We start from the raw sequence: 17840 nt of genomic DNA on the forward strand, positions 1-17840 counted from the left end.
ATATCACCCATTGATGTATGTTGTAAGGGTGATACCTGTGTAGTCATGGTTAATATAAAACTACTCATTCTTTTAAACAAAAAAAAAAAAAAGAACACCGTGCCCAAAAATAATTTTAATTACAAATATACATCTTCAGAATTTCAGTGCTAAAAACTAATGAGGTCAACAATTGCTCCAGGAAACGTCTTTCATAGTACAAAACAAGTTTGTAGTGTAAGTTTCACTCCTGGTAAAGAAGTGCATAAGGTAAGACATAAACAGTCTTTCATGAAAAGTTCATCTTTGCAGAAACAAATGGAGATGTTTGGTTATTATGGGAAAGTTACTGATGTTTACTCAAGTATTAAGTTAAATATCAATGATTACAAAGACTTCAGGTTTCTCCTCCTCACAGATCTGCATGGCGGAGTAAGTAATGGCTTTCACCTCTGTGCCCTGCCAAAAAAAAACACCATGAACAATAAGGGTATAGGACGTGCTAGTTATAAAAGAACAGGCTGGCATATATTGTGATCATGCAGTTTATTATGAGTAGCAAGCACAAGACATTAATTCTGTTTTAGTATCAGTATAAAAGCCTTAAAAATGCTCTAAAAGATAGGACCAACAAAATGTAAATTAGAATTGTAATAATACAGTGACTTTCAACTCCAATCCTGAAACACCCCTTACAGGTCATATTTTCAGGATTTTTGTCTGTGGTATAATTACTGATTCAGCAACACAGATTTAGTTATACCCCTTTTACACCAAAAATCCCAGATCCGACCCAGCATTTGGAAGAAGGATCCAAGCTGGGTCGGATCCGGGATTTACACAGTTTACACTGCGGTGCCCACCCGCAGTATAGACGGAGGCAGCGCTTGGAGATGACATTATCTCTAAGCGCCGGAACCACTGATCGCCGTGCTGCACATAGGCTCTCAATCAGTAACAGTCACTATAGGTGCGTACACGCGGGGGCGATTTTGTCTAATATCACGGGCAATATGGTCGCTGAATAAGGGCCATAGTCTCTATCTTAGAGAGGCCAGGGAGATGGCCTGCTGAATAGTGTGATTTCCTATTAATGAGCTAGATCATGGCTCATGTACAGTCATGACTGGAGACCAACAGGTGAAAAATGAAAACATAGGGTACAGAAAGCTGAGTAAGTATATTTCAATCAGCTGTGTGTGTGTTTTTTTTATTTTATTAATGCGCACACACACACACATAGCATTTCAGGCTTACTTTTAAATTCCCGCTAAAATACAATATATGTGTTATTGTTAAGGGAGGATTTATGCCCATGCTTTCTCAGGTTCCAGTCATTGGAGGGTATTCAATTAGACAAGGTAATTTACCACCTACTAATGGATCCCCCTGGGCTATTCATTTGCTATTCATTTAGCATCCACTGGCAGCCCTTATCCAGGATAGCCTTTTCCACTAACTGTATTTTATCATCCATCCATCACACAGGTTCTGTGGCTAGCTGACTACAAGCCACATGTCACTTGGTTTTAATTAGCCACAGAACCTGTGTACTCCATGAGCGTGACAGTTTAAAGGGGAAAAAAAGTGTGATAAGCCTATAATTTATAAATACAGGTGTTGTATTTATTGCCCCATATTCAATGCAGACAGTACGGCAGAGCTGTCTGGTAATCAGTACAAACCAGGAAGCAGATTTCCATATTATTCCAGGTCAATACAGTTACACCACAGATCAATGTATTTAGTAAGTATCCTGTATTAATATATAAATGTTAGCAGAACACAAAAAAACTGCTGTGACATAGATTGCTCAACCGCACAGAGTGGATCGGATTCTATCCCCTTCCTGGGCTGAACCGATAACATTCATTGAGAACGTGCAATGAAAGTATGCATGAGGTACTTTTTATCGATTTACTTGTGTTCTTAAGCCATGTGTTAAATGTGGTTAGTTTGGGACCTCAATATCCAGGCTTATGTACGCACAGAAGGCTTGGCAGAAATGCCATTTTATTAAATGAACATCACCACCACAAATGTTCTGTGGGTTAATTGTAGTTATGATCATTGTGTACATAAATCCAGGGGCAAGCTATTTTTTTTATGTTAGCGCGTTAAGGTGCCCACACATTAGAAAGATCTGCGATCATAAAATGTGCGCATAAATTAGCCTTCAAATCTTTTGCCTGTCCTGGACAAAATATTTCAGGCAAGCGCACATCTTTACCAAAGATTTTTCTTACGATCCCGTGTGCGTTCCTATGGATCTTTTGTTAAATCTTCTGATCTTTCATGCAGCATGTAAGTTTAGAAGATTTAGCAAAAGATCCACGGGAGCACACATCGGCCGATTATCGGTAAACATCGGACAATATATCAGCCGATTTATCAGAAATTGGACAAAAAAATCGTTCTAGTGTGTGGGCACCTTTAGATATTGAACTTTAAAAGGCAAAAAAATGGTTTTGGTTAAACACAGTCGTTAAAAAAAGATACTAAATGAGTAATGAGATGGTTAGTATCTTCCTTATACTTTTATCCTACCTCCCAACATGACTCATCCCAGGAGAGACAATATGCTCTATTCCTGGACTTCCCGCTTAATCTATGATTGCCATCACCTATCTTTAACAGGTAAATTGAAAATAAAGGTGTTTTAACACAGGTGATATTAATCATAGATTAAGAGGGAAGTGCAGGAACAGAGCATTGTGTCCCTCCTGGAGAGGGTCATGTTGGGAGTAATACTTCTATTTGAAGCTAGATTGCTCATCTAAAGCTAGGTAACCACTTTATAATTATTTACCACGATTTATCCGGATTATTTCCTCTTCCCTGTGTCTCAACATATGCACATTAAGCATGACAGAAAATTGTAAACTTGCCTAATGTATATCACTGGGATCAGGCCCTGCCAACGGCAGAAAAAAAGCCAATTTTTATTGGTCATAAAAGAAAAATGCAAGGCACACCAACAGTGCAGGTTTTAGTGATATCCAGGCTTCAGCACAGATGGTTTAATCAGAATCCCTCAGATACTAATTGTCACCTGTGCTCAAACCTGGATATCTACAAAACCTGCACTGTTGGTGTGCCTTGAGGACCGTGGTTGGGAATGCCTGGTGTATAGCTTTAAGTTGACAATATGTGGTTTATGAGATAATGATATGCACCATCATTTTGTACTGGTATTTGACTGGGAACAGGACTAACTGTAGCCAAGTTCATATAGAAGCCTTGGCTTTACCCATATTCAGGACAGCCTTGAGTTTTTATAGAGGATCTAGCATGCTTAAAATATCTCCTATGAGGTAAGGGGAGAGGGAGTAGCATTGTGCATACTATGATAGTAGACCATGTAAACGCCACTGAAAACGTCCTCTAGTGCCTCCTTGTGGAATTATCATATCCTCTAAATGCAGGATAAAAGAATTTGGTCGGTTTATGCCACTTTACCTGCTTGTATTCATTTATAGACTATAGTTACAAGGGTAATTATGTTCTAAACTTTTTTGTGTGTGTGTGTGCACATTAAGTAATGCCACTTAGCCATTGTGTATGCTGTAATTTTAGACCAAACTATATTTATATACTTTTACAAATAAACTAACCAAAACCTTCTATGCACATAACCAGCTTAACAACCCTGAAGACCGTTGCATATGACTGTTTATTATAATGGTTTCATTACTCGCCAGGCAATATAACCAAAGCAATGAGCTGCCAGACTGTAGTTATGGTCAAATCGATAGCCAATACCAACTCAGCAATATGATGCTCAGGCAGCATTAAGGTCCGTACTTGCTTCTTATGCGACTGATCTATTACAATGGGGGTACATTGTCCCTACACACTGATGCTGTAGTGCTAATAGCAACTGGTAATACAGGTTGAGTATCCCGTATCCGTGCATCCCGTATCCGAATTATTCCAAAATCCGTGGTTTTTGGAATAATTCGGATTTTTTTTTTTTTTTTTACCCCCCCTAACCCTCTTTTCATACTTACCAAGTCCCCGAGCGTCCACAGCAGGCCTCCGGCATCTTCTCCAGGCTCTCCAGCGGTCCCAGGAATGCATTGCGCGAGTGTGTGCGCGCGCGCCGGTGACGTCACCGGTGCGCGCGCACACTCGCGCAATGCATTCCTGGGACCGCTGGAGAGCCTGGAGAAGATGCCGGAGGCCTGCTGTGGACGCCCGGGAACTGCGTGGAGGCCGAAGGACCACCGGACACCATCAGGGGACAGGTAAGTATGCTAAAAAAAAAAAATTATTCCTAAAACCGTAAAATTCCCCTATCCGAAATACTCGTGGTCCCGAGCATTTCGGATAGGGGATACTCAACCTGTATAAATACGAGAGTATTATACAGGTTTCAATGTACAGCCAATCTGAACCTTCTATATTAAGTAAACTCTTATTTGTAAGGTGGCACAATATTAAATAGCACTGCAGGATACAAGTGTACGACTTGAAAAGCATAAGGTAAAGAAGACTATAGGGCCCTACACACAGCGATACAAATGCGCGGCCCCCAATACAAAACAGCCCTGTTGGAAAATTCATAGTGGTCGCTCACAAGGCCCAGCACATCTCTGCTGTGTGGTGCCTTCTGAACGATCACTGAAGGGGCCAGCCACACAACCATCTCCGCGCGCCATCCCTATAATACTGTACTGAGTCCCCGGCTACCCAGCTCCCCTCACAGTGCCTTCCTGCAGCGGCAGCAGGAAGCTGTTCCCCTACCTCTCTGACCACCGGGAGCTATCTTCAGTGTGCAGCGTCTCAGGCGCGCAGGCAGGATAGAGAAATGAACACATGCGGCAAGCAGCGGGCACTGCACACCCATGTGCTGCACCTGCCGTCTTGAGGAGAGTCCTCCTGCCCGCTATCCTTCTGCTGCCATCCGGACGCTGAGACCCCATGGTGAGTCCATGGTGTGCTGTCAGTGACAGTGTGTGTGTCTGTAAGTGATGTCATTGTGTGTGCGTGTGTTGGTGTAAGTGCTGTCATCGTGTGTACACAGTATGTGTGTGCTGTCAGTGAGAGCCAGGGCCGGCACTTCCAAGGGGAGGTGTGCAGTAATGGTTTGGGCGTTTTTTTCTGGGGGGGGGGTAATGAATTCACATGAAGCAATTGCGAGTGCTGGAGTGTAATAGTGTGTACACATGGTTAGATTTGGCTTCCAATGTTCCCGATAAGGGGAACATCGGAAGCCAAATTGCATGCTTTTTTAGGGCTTCCGAGCCCGATACGCTGCGCGCTCCCATGTGAGCGCATATCGGCAGCCAGATAGAGAGGGCAGGCAACACTATATAGTGCAGATCTGCACTATATAGTGTAAATTGTGCCCCTCTGGCACGCCGTGAGTACACACCTTAAGGTGAAACAGGCAGCAGAGTGGTAATGAGCAGCCTTGTCAATAGCATGTGTGTCTCCTCCTGCCTTACCAGACCACAGGCATAATCCGCTGCCATGGAAACAAGTGGGTAACAGAGTCATCCCTCTGTGGGCATGTGTTGTGGTGCCAGCTCTGTGGACATCCCCAATATTATAGAGTTTATGTTTAAAGGTGTCTGTTGTGACAGATTTGAAATCTCCCATTATGAATCTCGGACACAAATATCTCTGTATGTGGCTCATTATGTGAGAGAGTGAAATCTCTTGTGCTGAATCTCCCATTATGAATCTCTGGCACACATCTCTGCGTATGTAGGGCCCTTAGGGCTATTGCTGCCTGTTCAGGGAAAGCAATCTCAGAAGCATTGTGGCTAATTTACTGCTTTTGTGCTCTGAACAATGTGTAACCAATCTTTTACTAAATCTGTACTCCTGGGATGTAAATAATTACTACTTACCTGGGGGTGTTTGGGTAAATTGAATTCTTCTCCCCACCTGAAAAGTATACAATTGAAAGTTTTTGCTAGCTTCCAAATATTCTACAGCGATTCAATAAAATGTAAAAAAAAAAATGTAACATTTTGCTTGGAGTTAAGATGGTCACTCGTACCCAATAGAACGGATGTTGAACCTCATTCGATCGATATGCAGCACTTTAACCTCCTGCATGAAAACAAAAACTGTTACTTTTCAGGATGTTCCACAGCAGGTCAAGTACAGGATTTGTAAACACTCACACGGGGTACGAAGAACTGGTCAGCACTGAACTTATACAGCCAATCGTCCAGGAAATTATAGAGGAGTGAAATCATATCATGCCCTAGAAGAAAGAGCTGTTACCAGCCACTTGAAATCAGGCAAACAAGTGAACTCCTTTGCCAAGTATATAATACATCAAAAGCAGTGGTAGAAAAAGTTATATTAAATTATAAGACCTGTTGGCCAGCTCAGGTTGCTAAATGGAACTGCAATCTCTTTATATCTCCAGAGGTTGCATTACAACACATGATGTCTGATATTGCTACTATTTCTACTATCTGAAATTTCTACTATCTGATGCTGCTCAATGCAGCATGGCCTCCGCTCGCTTCCCCCGCCAGCTGCTGATTTCTAATCGATATTAGCAGCCACCACATTAGTCCATGTGTAAACACCTTAAGACAGGCATGTCCAAACTATGGCCCTCCAGCTGTTGTGAAACTACAAGTCCCATCGTGCCTTGCCACAGTTTTACTATTAGGGAATGCTAAAACTATGGCAAGGCATGCTGGGATGTGTAGTTTCACAACAGCTGGAGGACCACGGTTTGGACATGCCTACCTTAAGATATGGATTCACTGACTTTAAAAAAAAAAAAAACATTCCAAATGTTATACGCACTGGAATTCTGGCCTCCGAGAACAGTTCAGCTCTGGAACAAAATGTAAATTTTCATTATTTCATCAAAGATCTTTTAAATGTTCTGATAAATTATATGCACCATTAATCCCACCTAAATTCATTTTATTGTCCTTCGTTCTAAAAACAATACACAAATCATTTTAACAGCTGGAGGGCCAAAGGTTCCCCCTCCCTGTTTTACAGCATAGGACACAGGTTCTCAAACTTGGTCCTCAGGACCCCAACAGTGCATGTTTTGCAGGTCTCCTCACAGAATCACAAGTTAAATAATTAGCTCCGCCTGTGGATCTTTTAACATGTGTCAGTGAGTAATGAGTGCACATATCGGGTGACCTGGAAAACATGAACTGTGCGGGGTCCTGGGGACAGAGTTTGAGAACCCCTGACAGAGGTAATACACCAATGTTGAGATGTTTTATAAACAAACAGCTTTCATTTTTCTTGAAATTGCAGTTTCAGGCATACAATTCTCACCTTCAGATGTCACCTCCACAGTATCTATAGGTTCAACAGTCTCTATATCAGTCATGTAACCGAACATTGCCATGACACATTGCTCAAAAGCTTCTTCCAATGTGTCGCCCCAAGCATGAAGCCTGCATAATCAATACACAAGGAGTCATCTTTAGTCTATTAAAGTTCCATGAAGTCAAGATATTCTATCATAAACCCTTAAATAACACATACAGACTAGCTTTAACTGAACTAGTAGCATCCTAAATGTGTCGGGTTTAAAGACTGATAGATCGGGTTGGGTACGATATCCCAGCAATTAACATGCAGAAGGTCAAAACCCTGACATATTTTGGTAAGCATTGCAATGGGGCCTGTACACGGGGTGATTTCAGGGCACTTTCTAAGCAATCTAACTAGATTGCTTAGAAAGTGCTCTAAATCACTCCATGTGTAGGGGCCATAGCAATGCGCAGCTCTGCACGTCGTTATTGCCCAGCGGTTAATATCTAGAATGCTCGATTAATCTAGTAATAGTGCCAGGCAGGGCCAGTGGTCTCACCAGAGAACACTTGCCCTGAAAGATCGCTCAGCACACAGTGCTAACACATAGCTGTGTGCTGAGCAATCTAGCATCACCTAGAAAGCTAAGAAAATCTCCCTGTGTGTAGGCCCCTTAACCCCAACCCACCTGTTCCACAGCCTTAAGCTATGTACACACACTTTGTTTTGCTTTATATTCGATGTTAGATTCGATTTTCTATTAGATCTGGCATTAGATCTTCCCATTCAATTTGGCAATAGATCTGTACTTTTGCATTAGATATCTAATGCCAAATCTAAATTTCTCTGCACATGTTAAATCTGCCCCACCTCCAGTGCACATGGTTTTGTCCATTTGAGAAGGAATTTGCCTTTGCGAGTGAACCAGAATAAGGGCCTTCTGTGTGTAGCAAGTACATACACAAGGCTGATGGAGGGGGGGATGTCACTTGAAATGCTGCAACATTTCAGCGCTAGCGATATCCACATTGGCCCTGCTGCATGATGAGAGTGTCGTTAGTGACCCGCTGGAGCACACCTAACATGGCTACACACTAGACATTGTACCACATGTTACTCAAATCCAAGGGAACGGGTGACAGATCATCTAGTACAGTGATAGCCAACTCCAGTCCTCGACAGCTACCAACAGTTCACATTTCTAGATCACCTAGCTGGGGCACAGGTTTATTCATTACTCACTGACACATTATAAATTATATAATGTGTATCCAGTTTTAAGGTTAGAAGGGGAGGGTTCAGTTGCAAGAGGTGAAGATAAGGGGGTATGGGTCATAGAGTCAATAGTGCCAAAGATTGACACCAGCTATAGGTCTCCATGAGTTTTTCACAGTTTACTGGTGTCTATGTTGACATGGATACCTTATAAGTGTACCGCTTAACTCGCCATGCTTCGGGCAATATTATAATCTAAAGTTATGTCCACTTGGGATGGTAAAGTATGAAAACAAACCTTTAAAAAAAATAGGTACTTGTGAGTTATCCGGGCTGCCGATTTTTTCATCGCGCCCGAAATCGTGGGCATCGCGTCGGTCGTGGCCGTTATAAGGAGCACCGCGACGCGATGCCCACGATTTCCCATAGACAGTAATGTTAAAAGACACGATGGACCCGATTTCCGACCCGATTTCCCATAGACAGTAATGTTAAAAGATGCGATGGACCCGATTTCCCATAGACAGCAATGTTAAAATAAAATGACCATGTGAAATTGGCCAATATGGCCATTTCACATTGGATATGTTTTTAAAAACAAAGGTTTCATGGCCCCCCACCACCGTTAACGCCACCCCGAACGCCACCCCGCTATTGACGCCAACCCGAAGCGTGGCGAGCGCAGCGAGCCCGCGAGGGGCGGCGGTACGCGTCCTCCGACCTTTTCATGCCCTACTACGCAGCGAGCCACCGAGCCCGAAGCGTGGCGAGCGCAGCGAGCCCCGCGAGGGGACGCGGACACCTTCACAGGTATCCGCGTGCCCTTGCGGGCTTCACAGGTGTCCGCGTCCCCTCACTGCGCTCGCCACACTATTCTATTCTATTCTCACTCCACGCCCTAGTGGATAGTAGGGCATGAAAAGGTCGGAGGACGTGTACCGCTGCGCTCGCCACGCTTCGGGTTGGCGTCAATAGCGGGGTGGCGTTAACGGTGGTGGGGGGCCATGAAACATTTTTTTTAAAAACATATTGGCCAATTTCACATTGTCATTTTATTTTAACATTGCTGTCTATGGGAAATCGGGTCCATCGCGTCTTTTAACATTACTGTCTATGGGAAATCGGGTCCATCGTGTCTTTTAACATTACTGTCTATGGGAAATCGTGGGCATCGCGTCGCGGCCCCTTATAACGGCCACGACCGACGCGATGCCCCCGATTTGGGGCTAAATCGCGGGCATCGCGTCGGTCGGGTGTCCTTAAGTTAACCAAACTTAAGGACAAAATCGGCAGCCCGGATAACTCACAAGTACCAAAAAATAAAATAACCTGTCAACCTATTGCTTGTGTCAACCTATGGCCTGTAAACCGATTGTGGTTGAACCCATTGACTGTCGACCTGCTGACCGTATTTCGATTAGGGATATGCGTATGATTGAAATACTTTACCAAGAACAGTCAGGATTCTACTGTTAATGTGCATACACACAATGCAATAAAATGAGCAATATGGCTAATTTTATCACACCACGTGTATGATGCACCTGAAGGCCAATGCACGCTCCCACACTTTGACGACAGAGCAGATCATTAATGAGGTCAATACAGAATGCCACATGGCCCCCACCACCCCCCCCCCCCCCCCCCCCCCCCCCCCTTACGGCCACCCGCAGCAAGTGTGTATGCACCTTTACTCTTCTATCAGGATCCTTACTGCAGGGATTTTGTACCCCACCCATGTGTACACATAACTGGTGCAACTTACAAATTCATCACTCTAAAGGGGCATATGGGGAGATTTGCTGAGTGTTCTGAACGATGCTAGATCACTCAGCACACATCTATGTGTCATCGCTGAGTGATCTGTCAGGGCCAGTGGTTTCCGGAGATTATGCCCTGCACGACGATTATGTGAGATTTATCCAGCATGCTACCTATTAATAGCAGAGCCCTCACCCTAGGTGTGCAGGATGATACATCATACTTGCCTACCTGACCCTCTCCATGAGGGAGAAAATGCTCTGTTCCTGGACTTCCCTGGTAATGTATGATTGCCATCACCTGTGGTGAAACGCCTTACTTGTGAATTACCAAGCTCACCGCAGGTGATGGCAATCATACATTACCGTGGAAGTCTAGGAACAGAGCATTTTCTCCCTCATGGAGAGGGTCAGGTAGGCAAGTATGTGATACATTATACCCCTTTCACACCAGAAATGCAGGGACAAACAGGGACATTCCCAGGTTTGGACCCATTCACACCAGAAAAGTCCCTGCATTTATTGGTGTGGAAAGGAGGCCGGCAGGAGGTGGGGAGGAGGCGGGCAGTCAGCAGAGGTGGGGAGAATACTCAGCCCGGTTGCTTGTCCTCTGTGCAGGCCGGGGATCCACACAGACGGCGGCGCAAATGACAGGACAAGCGGCGGATGAAGATGACGCAGCTCTCCGGCGCCCTCACTGCCGCCGGAGAGCTGCGTCGTCATCATCCACCGCCTGTCCCATCATTTGCACCCGCCGCCTGCGTCAATTCCCGGCCGGACAGGACACCGAGGACCGGCAACCTGGGTAAATATACCCTACCCCATTCACACCAGCAAGGTCCCCGGGTTGAACCCGGGAACAACCCTGCTACCTAGCAGGGTTGGATTGCCGGCAAATTAGCCCGGTAATTTGTCCCGGGAACCTTTCACACCAGCGTTCGTACCGGGTTGTTCCCGGACTTAACCTGGGAATTTAGGCTGGTGTGAAAGGGGTATTATATTCCAACCAGTTCGCATTGTATATGGACCCCTAAATACAGCCATTGTGTGTGGTAACATAGGTAGTGTATATGAGACCAGTTATATGAAGAACGAATAACTTTCCTATTGCAGTCTTAGCATAGATTAAAAGAGTACATACTGGACATCCGCAGTGTGATCAAGATCTGAAAGAAAACAAAACCTTCGTTAGCAACAGACTACTGCCTCAACCTCCCACAAGTTACCGGCACACAACACTACACTAATATACTATACAACACTACAGCGCGCTGCCAGGGACACCGCCGCTGAGCCCCGGCGGCAGCAGATACGTACACTCATGTTTTTTGATAACAGCAGGGTACTTGGCCTTCACGGCAGCCTGCTCCTCCGTGATTGTGTAATAGCGCTCATCCATTGCTTACGATCCGGCCTGAGTGTCAGCAGTGTCTTCCGGGTTGTCACTCTCATTTCCTGTCATGTGACCGGACGTCCCAATGCAACTCTCTTTTTCTCCCTCAGGCTCACTCATATTTATAACTTTTTTGTCCTGTTTTAAGCGCCACTGCTACACCGCAATCAATGTAGTCAGTCTCAACCTGTAATTATGAAGGTTGTCATCTCCCTGTGTGCCGTTCCAATGTTCGCTGACATCTATGGAAATCCTACTGCATTTGTGTCTCTGTGCAGAGGAATATTCATGTCATGCTGTCCCTGTCCCATGCTGTGCTCCTGGCAGCACAAGTAGATGACCAGCATATCTCACAACATGACCCGTCCCAGGAGAGACACAATGCTCTTCTCCTGGACATTAGGATGGTGCGTACACACGGGCATTTTTCTCTTTCAATGGTCCTGGTGACACAGCTCAACATTGGGATGTAGGAGGGTCCGTAGGAGCCAGGCACCTATCCTACAGCTTTAGAGGGTAGGCTCCTCCCCTACTGCATCCCGGACTCTTCAGTTCACGTTAGGTGCCCACTGGAGTGGGTGCTATTCTAAAGGGCTGCGGGAGCAGCCGAAGGATTAGAGTTAGTTAGGGTTTTTTATTATTTTATTAACTTTTACACTAGCTAGGTAGGCACAGTGTGAGGATTCTTATTAGTGAATCCTCACACTGCTAGCGCAGCAGGAGCTGACAGAAACGCGTCCTGTCAGCTCACTGTGTACAGGGGAGACGCTGTCTGGCCTCCCTGTGCAGCGCTTACAGCTTTTTTAAGAAGCTGCCTGGGCTCCGGAGCGTTCTGAAACCGGCTTCACGCTAGGTGGGGATCATGGGGGACAGGCGCTCCGTGATGGCGGCGGCCATTTTCTGCGGAGCTTACACACTGAGCTCCTGTATGAGAGGACAGCAGTGTGTTACAGGCATGTTCCAAGTGGTTCCCAGCTGAGGGGGAGATACTGGAACTAGGAGATCCTACTAAGGGAGCGGCTGACTGGGGGTGGTTGGCGCCAGAAGTCACGGACCCCGCAGCAGCAGGGACTTGGTCTCTTCCCTCACTCTGTTTTGGCGCCATTCGGAACGCTTGTAGCGGAGCTTAGCTGGCTGACAGATCCTGACAGAGTGATTGGATTTCCTGGGCATCGTTTTCCCCATTCTGAAGACTACAGACAGCTAAGTGACTGAGTACATTGGCTCTGTGTAAACGCCTGTACATTTTGCGCTGTGACTGTGTTATATTGTGAACATCATGTCTGTGCATCAGTCTGTGGTTTTGGGGGAGGGAGCCCCAGATACATTGAGCGCGTGCAGTGTTTGTACACTGAAATTTGTCCCTGAGCAGATGGCCAAGGGGGGCTTGTGTAATGCTTGCGCTGCTGTGAAACCCATGGGGAGTGAATCCCAGAGGGTAGACCAATTGGAACCCGCGTGGGCCAGTGCCCTGGGCAGGTCTGTGAATGCTTTAGTGCAATTGCTGGACAGACAGAGTGATGTCTTGGTAGATTCTCAGAGACCTATGTCATCATCTCAGCAGTCCTCTGGCTCCTTGCCTCTGACCCAGGCAGATCCTGGTTTTCTTCAGGTCATGCATAAGGGGATTAACAGGTTTAGTGAATTGCTAGACAAGATTGATGTTGATGCTGTGGGGACCCCTAAAAGGTCTTATTCAGTGCCTTTAATGGTTGATGAAGAGGATGGAGCATATGCAGACATCCCCTGGTAGCAGGGTGATGATTCTGAGGATTCCTCAGCCGCAGGGGTGGAGGATTTAATCACTGCTGTAAAACAGGCTTTAAATTTGTCTGTGGAAGATAAAACTCCTGCAAAAGGTGTGTTTAAACGGCAGCGTAAGGAAGCTGTTACCTTCCCTGCAGATGAAGGTTTACAGGATTTATTGGAAGGGGCGTGGAAAACGCCCGATAAAAGGCTGCAAATGCGAGATTTCTCAGTTTATATCCCATGCCTGAGGCTCATGCAGATCTCTGGGAGAAAGTTCCAGTGGTAGATGCTTCTGTGGCACGTTTGTCAAAAGCCACTGTGCTGCCAGTGCAAGGGGGAGCAGCGTTTACGGACCCCATAGACAAAAAGCTGGAGGGTAACCTCAAGGCAATATTTGAAGGGGTGGGATACACCCTACGCCCTCTGATTGCTTCAGCCTGGGTCTCTAAGGCCATGATTGTGTGGGCCAGTGATTTGTGCACTATTTTACACGCTGACCCTTGTGTGTTATTGCTTGCGGAGAAGCTCAAAGCAGCTGCAGAGTATGTACTGGAGGCTGAGGAGGAAGCTCTCAAAATGGCTGCCAGAGTTTCCACAGTGTCTGTAAATGCCAGGAGAGTGCTCTGGCTTAAGGCTTGGGAGGCAGATAATGAGTCTAAGAAAGCCTTAGAGGCATTAACTTTTAAAGGAAAGCTGTTATTTGGTTCTGAATTAGAAGAGATTATTAAGCAGGCCACAGGTGGCAAAAGTACTTTCCTGCCAGCCCCTGCAGCCAAGCAGACATCAAGGTTTTCTGCTTTCAGGCCGTCCTTTCGGCCCTCCCCTAGAGGAGGTGCGTCCTTTCGAGGACAATCCTTTAGGGGAAAGTTTCAGTCCTCCAGGGGCAAGGCCCCAAAGTCTAAATTCGGTTCCTTTCATAAGAAACCAAACACCAAAGGAGAGGACAAACCCGCCGCATGACTACCAGGGGATTTGCCCGGCGGTGGTCAAGGTGGGGGGGCGTCTGTCACAGTTCAGGGATGCATGGGCATTGTTAGACCAGGATTCCTGGGTATTAGACATTATATCCCAGGGTTACAGAATTCCCTTCAAAGGTCTTCCTCCGAGAAGATTCATTCCCACACCACTACCAAAGGAGGCTCGGCTCCGTACAGCTCTCTTGGGAGCGGCTCACTCTCTTTTAGAGAAGGGTGTGGTGATCCCGGTCCCCAGAGTGGAGTGGAAAAAAGGCTTTTATTCCACTCTGTTTCTGGTGCCCAAACCAGACGGGTCTTTCAGACCGATTCTCAATTTAAAGTCGTTAAATATCCATTTGTGGGTAGACCATTTCAAAATGGAGTCTCTACGGTCAGTGCTGTTAAGCCTGGACCAGGGAGAATTTTTGGCGTCCATGGATGTCCAGGACGCGTACCTTCATGTGCCTATTCACCCAGAACATCAGGCTCTATTGAGGTTTGCGATATGAGACATACACTTGCAATTCCAGGCGTTGCCCTTCGGCCTGGCCACCAAGATAATGTCTGTAATGGCGGCTGTGCATTCGACTGAGGGGAATTACGGTGATTCCATATTTGGACGACCTGCTGTTCAAAGCGGAGTCAGCAGACATGTTGAAGAGTCACTTGGCAGAAGCCATCGGGTTTTTGCAGGCTCACGGCTGGCTCTTAAATTTACAAAAGTCTCAGTTGGTGCCGTCACAGAGACTCCAATTCCTGGGAGTTGTTCTGGATACCCACCTACATCGGGTATTTCTACCAGAGGCAAAGGCCAGGGATCTGGCTGCCTTGGTCCAGGAGATCCTCGGGTCTCAGAGCACGTCAGTATGGAGGTGCCTCAAGCTGCTGGGGAAGATGGTGGCGTCTTTCGAGACGTTGCAGTTCGCCAGGTTCCACTCTCGAGTGTTCCAGTGGAACATTCTGACAACTTGGTCAGGAAATACTCAGACCATGAAGTCAGAACAAATAGTGTTGTCTTCAGAAACTCGATCCTCCCTGAAATGGTGGACGGAGGTGGATTCCCTTCAGTGGGGTCGGTCCCTGCAGACCTGGAGCTGGCTGGTAGTCACTACCGACGCCAGTCTCAGGGGCTGGGGGGCAGTAGTCTTGGACCTGCGTCTGCAAAACTTGTGGACCTCAGAGGAGTCTGCCTTGCCGATCAACATCTTGGAACTGAGAGCTGTGTGGAAGGTGATTTCTCTGGCGGGAGAAAGATTACAGAGGCTCCCTTTAAGGATTCAGACCGACAACGCCACAGCTGTGGCATATCTGAATCACCAGGGAGGCACACGCAGCAAGCTGGCTATGTGGGAGGTGTCCCGAATCTTCTTGTGGGCAGAACAGAATGTTCCAGCATTATCAGCAATATTCATACCAGGAGTGGAGAATATAGAGGCCGACTTCCTGAGCAGGGAGGAGCTGATGGAAGGGGAATGGAGCCTGAACACACAAATATTTCACCAGATTACACTGAGGTGGGGTACTCTGGATGTAGACCTGATGGCATCCAGGTTCAACCATCAGGTACCCAGGTTTTATGCCAGGACGAGGGATCCACTGGCAGAAGCAGTGGATGCCATGACTATCCCCTGGGAGGGGAAGCTGCTTTATGTTTTTCCGCCAATTCCAATGCTGGCAAGAGTGTTGAAAAAGATACAGGCCCAGGCAATTCCAGTGATTTTAGTGGCCCCAGATTGGCCAAGGAGGTCCTGGTACTCGAGGCTTCAGAGATTGTCTGTGGACTCGTGGCGTCTACCGCTGAGGTCAGACCTTCTAAAACAAGGACCGTTCAACTACCTGGATTCAGCTCGATTAATTTTGACGGCCTGGCTGTTGAAACCGCCATTTTGAGGAATAAAGGGTTCTCAGAGGCGGTGGTTAACACTATGATTAAAGCCAGAAAGTCAGTGTCTTCTGCAAATTATTATAGGGTCTGGAAGACCTATATTCGATGGTGTGAAAGACAGAAGTCACACACATCGCGCTTGAAATTGGCTAAAATGTTGGAGTTTTTGCAGGATGGCCTTTCCTCCGGGTTAAGCCTTCAGTCACTCAAAGTGCAGATCTCGGCCTTGTCAATTTATTTCCAAAGAAGGATTGCATTATTACCGGAAGTACAGACCTTCCTGCAAGGGGTGTCCCGATTGAAACCTCCCTACAAACAACCAGTAGCACCATGGGATTTATCTCTGGTTTTGGAGTGTCTTCAAAAGGCACCTTTTGAACCATTAAGGTCGGCTGACCTTAAATTCCTTACATGGAAACTGGTATTTTTGTTGGCAGTGGCGTCAGCAAAAAGAGTATCGGAGTTGGGAGCATTGTCATGCAAGTCTCCCTTCCTTATATTTCATGATGATAGGGCTGTCCTTCGGACAGTACCCCAATTTTTACCAAAAGTAGTATCTGCTTTTCATCTAAATCAGGAGATAGTTCTGCCTGTGTTTCAACCCCCAGAGGGTTCAAGGAAAAGGGACAAATTGAGGAATTTGGATGTTGTGCGCGGATTGCACGTTTATGTGGACAGAGTTAAGAGTGTCAGAAAGACTGATACTTTGCTAGTTTTGTATGACATACACAAAATTGGTTGGCCTGCTTCTAAGCAGACCATTGCTAGGTGGTTGCGCTCTGTTATAGCGTTTGCATATACTAAAGTTGGTAGGCCTGTGCCGGCCAGGATTAATGCGCATCCCACCAGGTCGGTTGCCACCTTTCGGGCGGTTCGACATGGTGCAACAGCTGAGCAGGTTTGCAGGGCTGCCACTTGGTCATCTGTTCATACTTTTGCCAAATTCTATAGGTTCCATGAGTTCGCGTCGGAGGACGCATCATTCGGGCGAGCAGTGATGAGAGCTGCAGACCTGAGCGTACCCACCCAAAGGACCGGCTCTGGAACGTCCCAATGTTGAGCTGTGTCACCAGGACCATTGAAAGAGAAAAAGGGATTTTTGTAAGAACTTACCGTTCGAATCCCTTTCTCTGATATGGTCCTGGTGACACAGCGATCCCTCCCTTACACTCAGTAAGTATGCCAGGTGCATGATGTTTCATGTTATATGGTTAAAAGTTATTTTTGAAAAATGTGCATATAATGTGTGCAGGCGTTTGTACTGAGTTAATGTATTCCAGTGGCTTTGAAAGATTGAACTGAAGAGTCTGGGATGCAGAAGGAAGGAGCCTACCACTCTAAAGCTTTAGGATAGGTGCCTGGCTCCTACGGACCCTCCTACATCCCAATGTTGAGCTGTGTCACCAGGACCATATCAGAGAAAGGGATTCGAACGGTAAGTTCTTGCAAAAATCCCTTTATTGCTGGCGATACGGTTGCTGAGCGACCATATTGGCAGTGATTGGAGTGTGCACCGGCGATAAATCGCCAGGTGCGTGCTCTCGTTTTTAGCCCCTTTATGATTGCTGGTCACAGGAGCTAGCTTTCCCCCACAATTCCAGCAACAGACACAAGAGCGGATGCAGCAGCGTACTTCTTTTTTTTTT

At 46.3% G+C, this 17840-nt stretch overlaps 1 protein-coding gene across 1 annotated transcript; it reads right to left on the reverse strand.

The window, feature by feature from the left end:
- Window positions 1-95: 95 nt before the first annotated feature.
- Window positions 96-11808, reverse strand: ZBTB8OS (zinc finger and BTB domain containing 8 opposite strand). The gene is made up of 7 exons (XM_083173853.1): window positions 11529-11808; window positions 11353-11377; window positions 7255-7376; window positions 6117-6199; window positions 5990-6042; window positions 5838-5874; window positions 96-438 (listed from the first exon to the last, which is right to left on the reverse strand). The coding sequence occupies exons 1-7, from the start codon at window positions 11608-11610 to the stop codon at window positions 352-354; spliced, it is 489 nt and encodes a 162-aa protein (XP_083029979.1). The 5' UTR covers window positions 11611-11808; the 3' UTR covers window positions 96-351.
- Window positions 11809-17840: the final 6032 nt, after the last annotated feature.

This window comes from Crinia signifera, chromosome 2 (assembly GCF_055691185.1).
Source record: "Crinia signifera chromosome 2, ASM5569118v1, whole genome shotgun sequence".
NCBI classification, from domain to species: domain Eukaryota; kingdom Metazoa; phylum Chordata; class Amphibia; order Anura; family Myobatrachidae; genus Crinia; species Crinia signifera.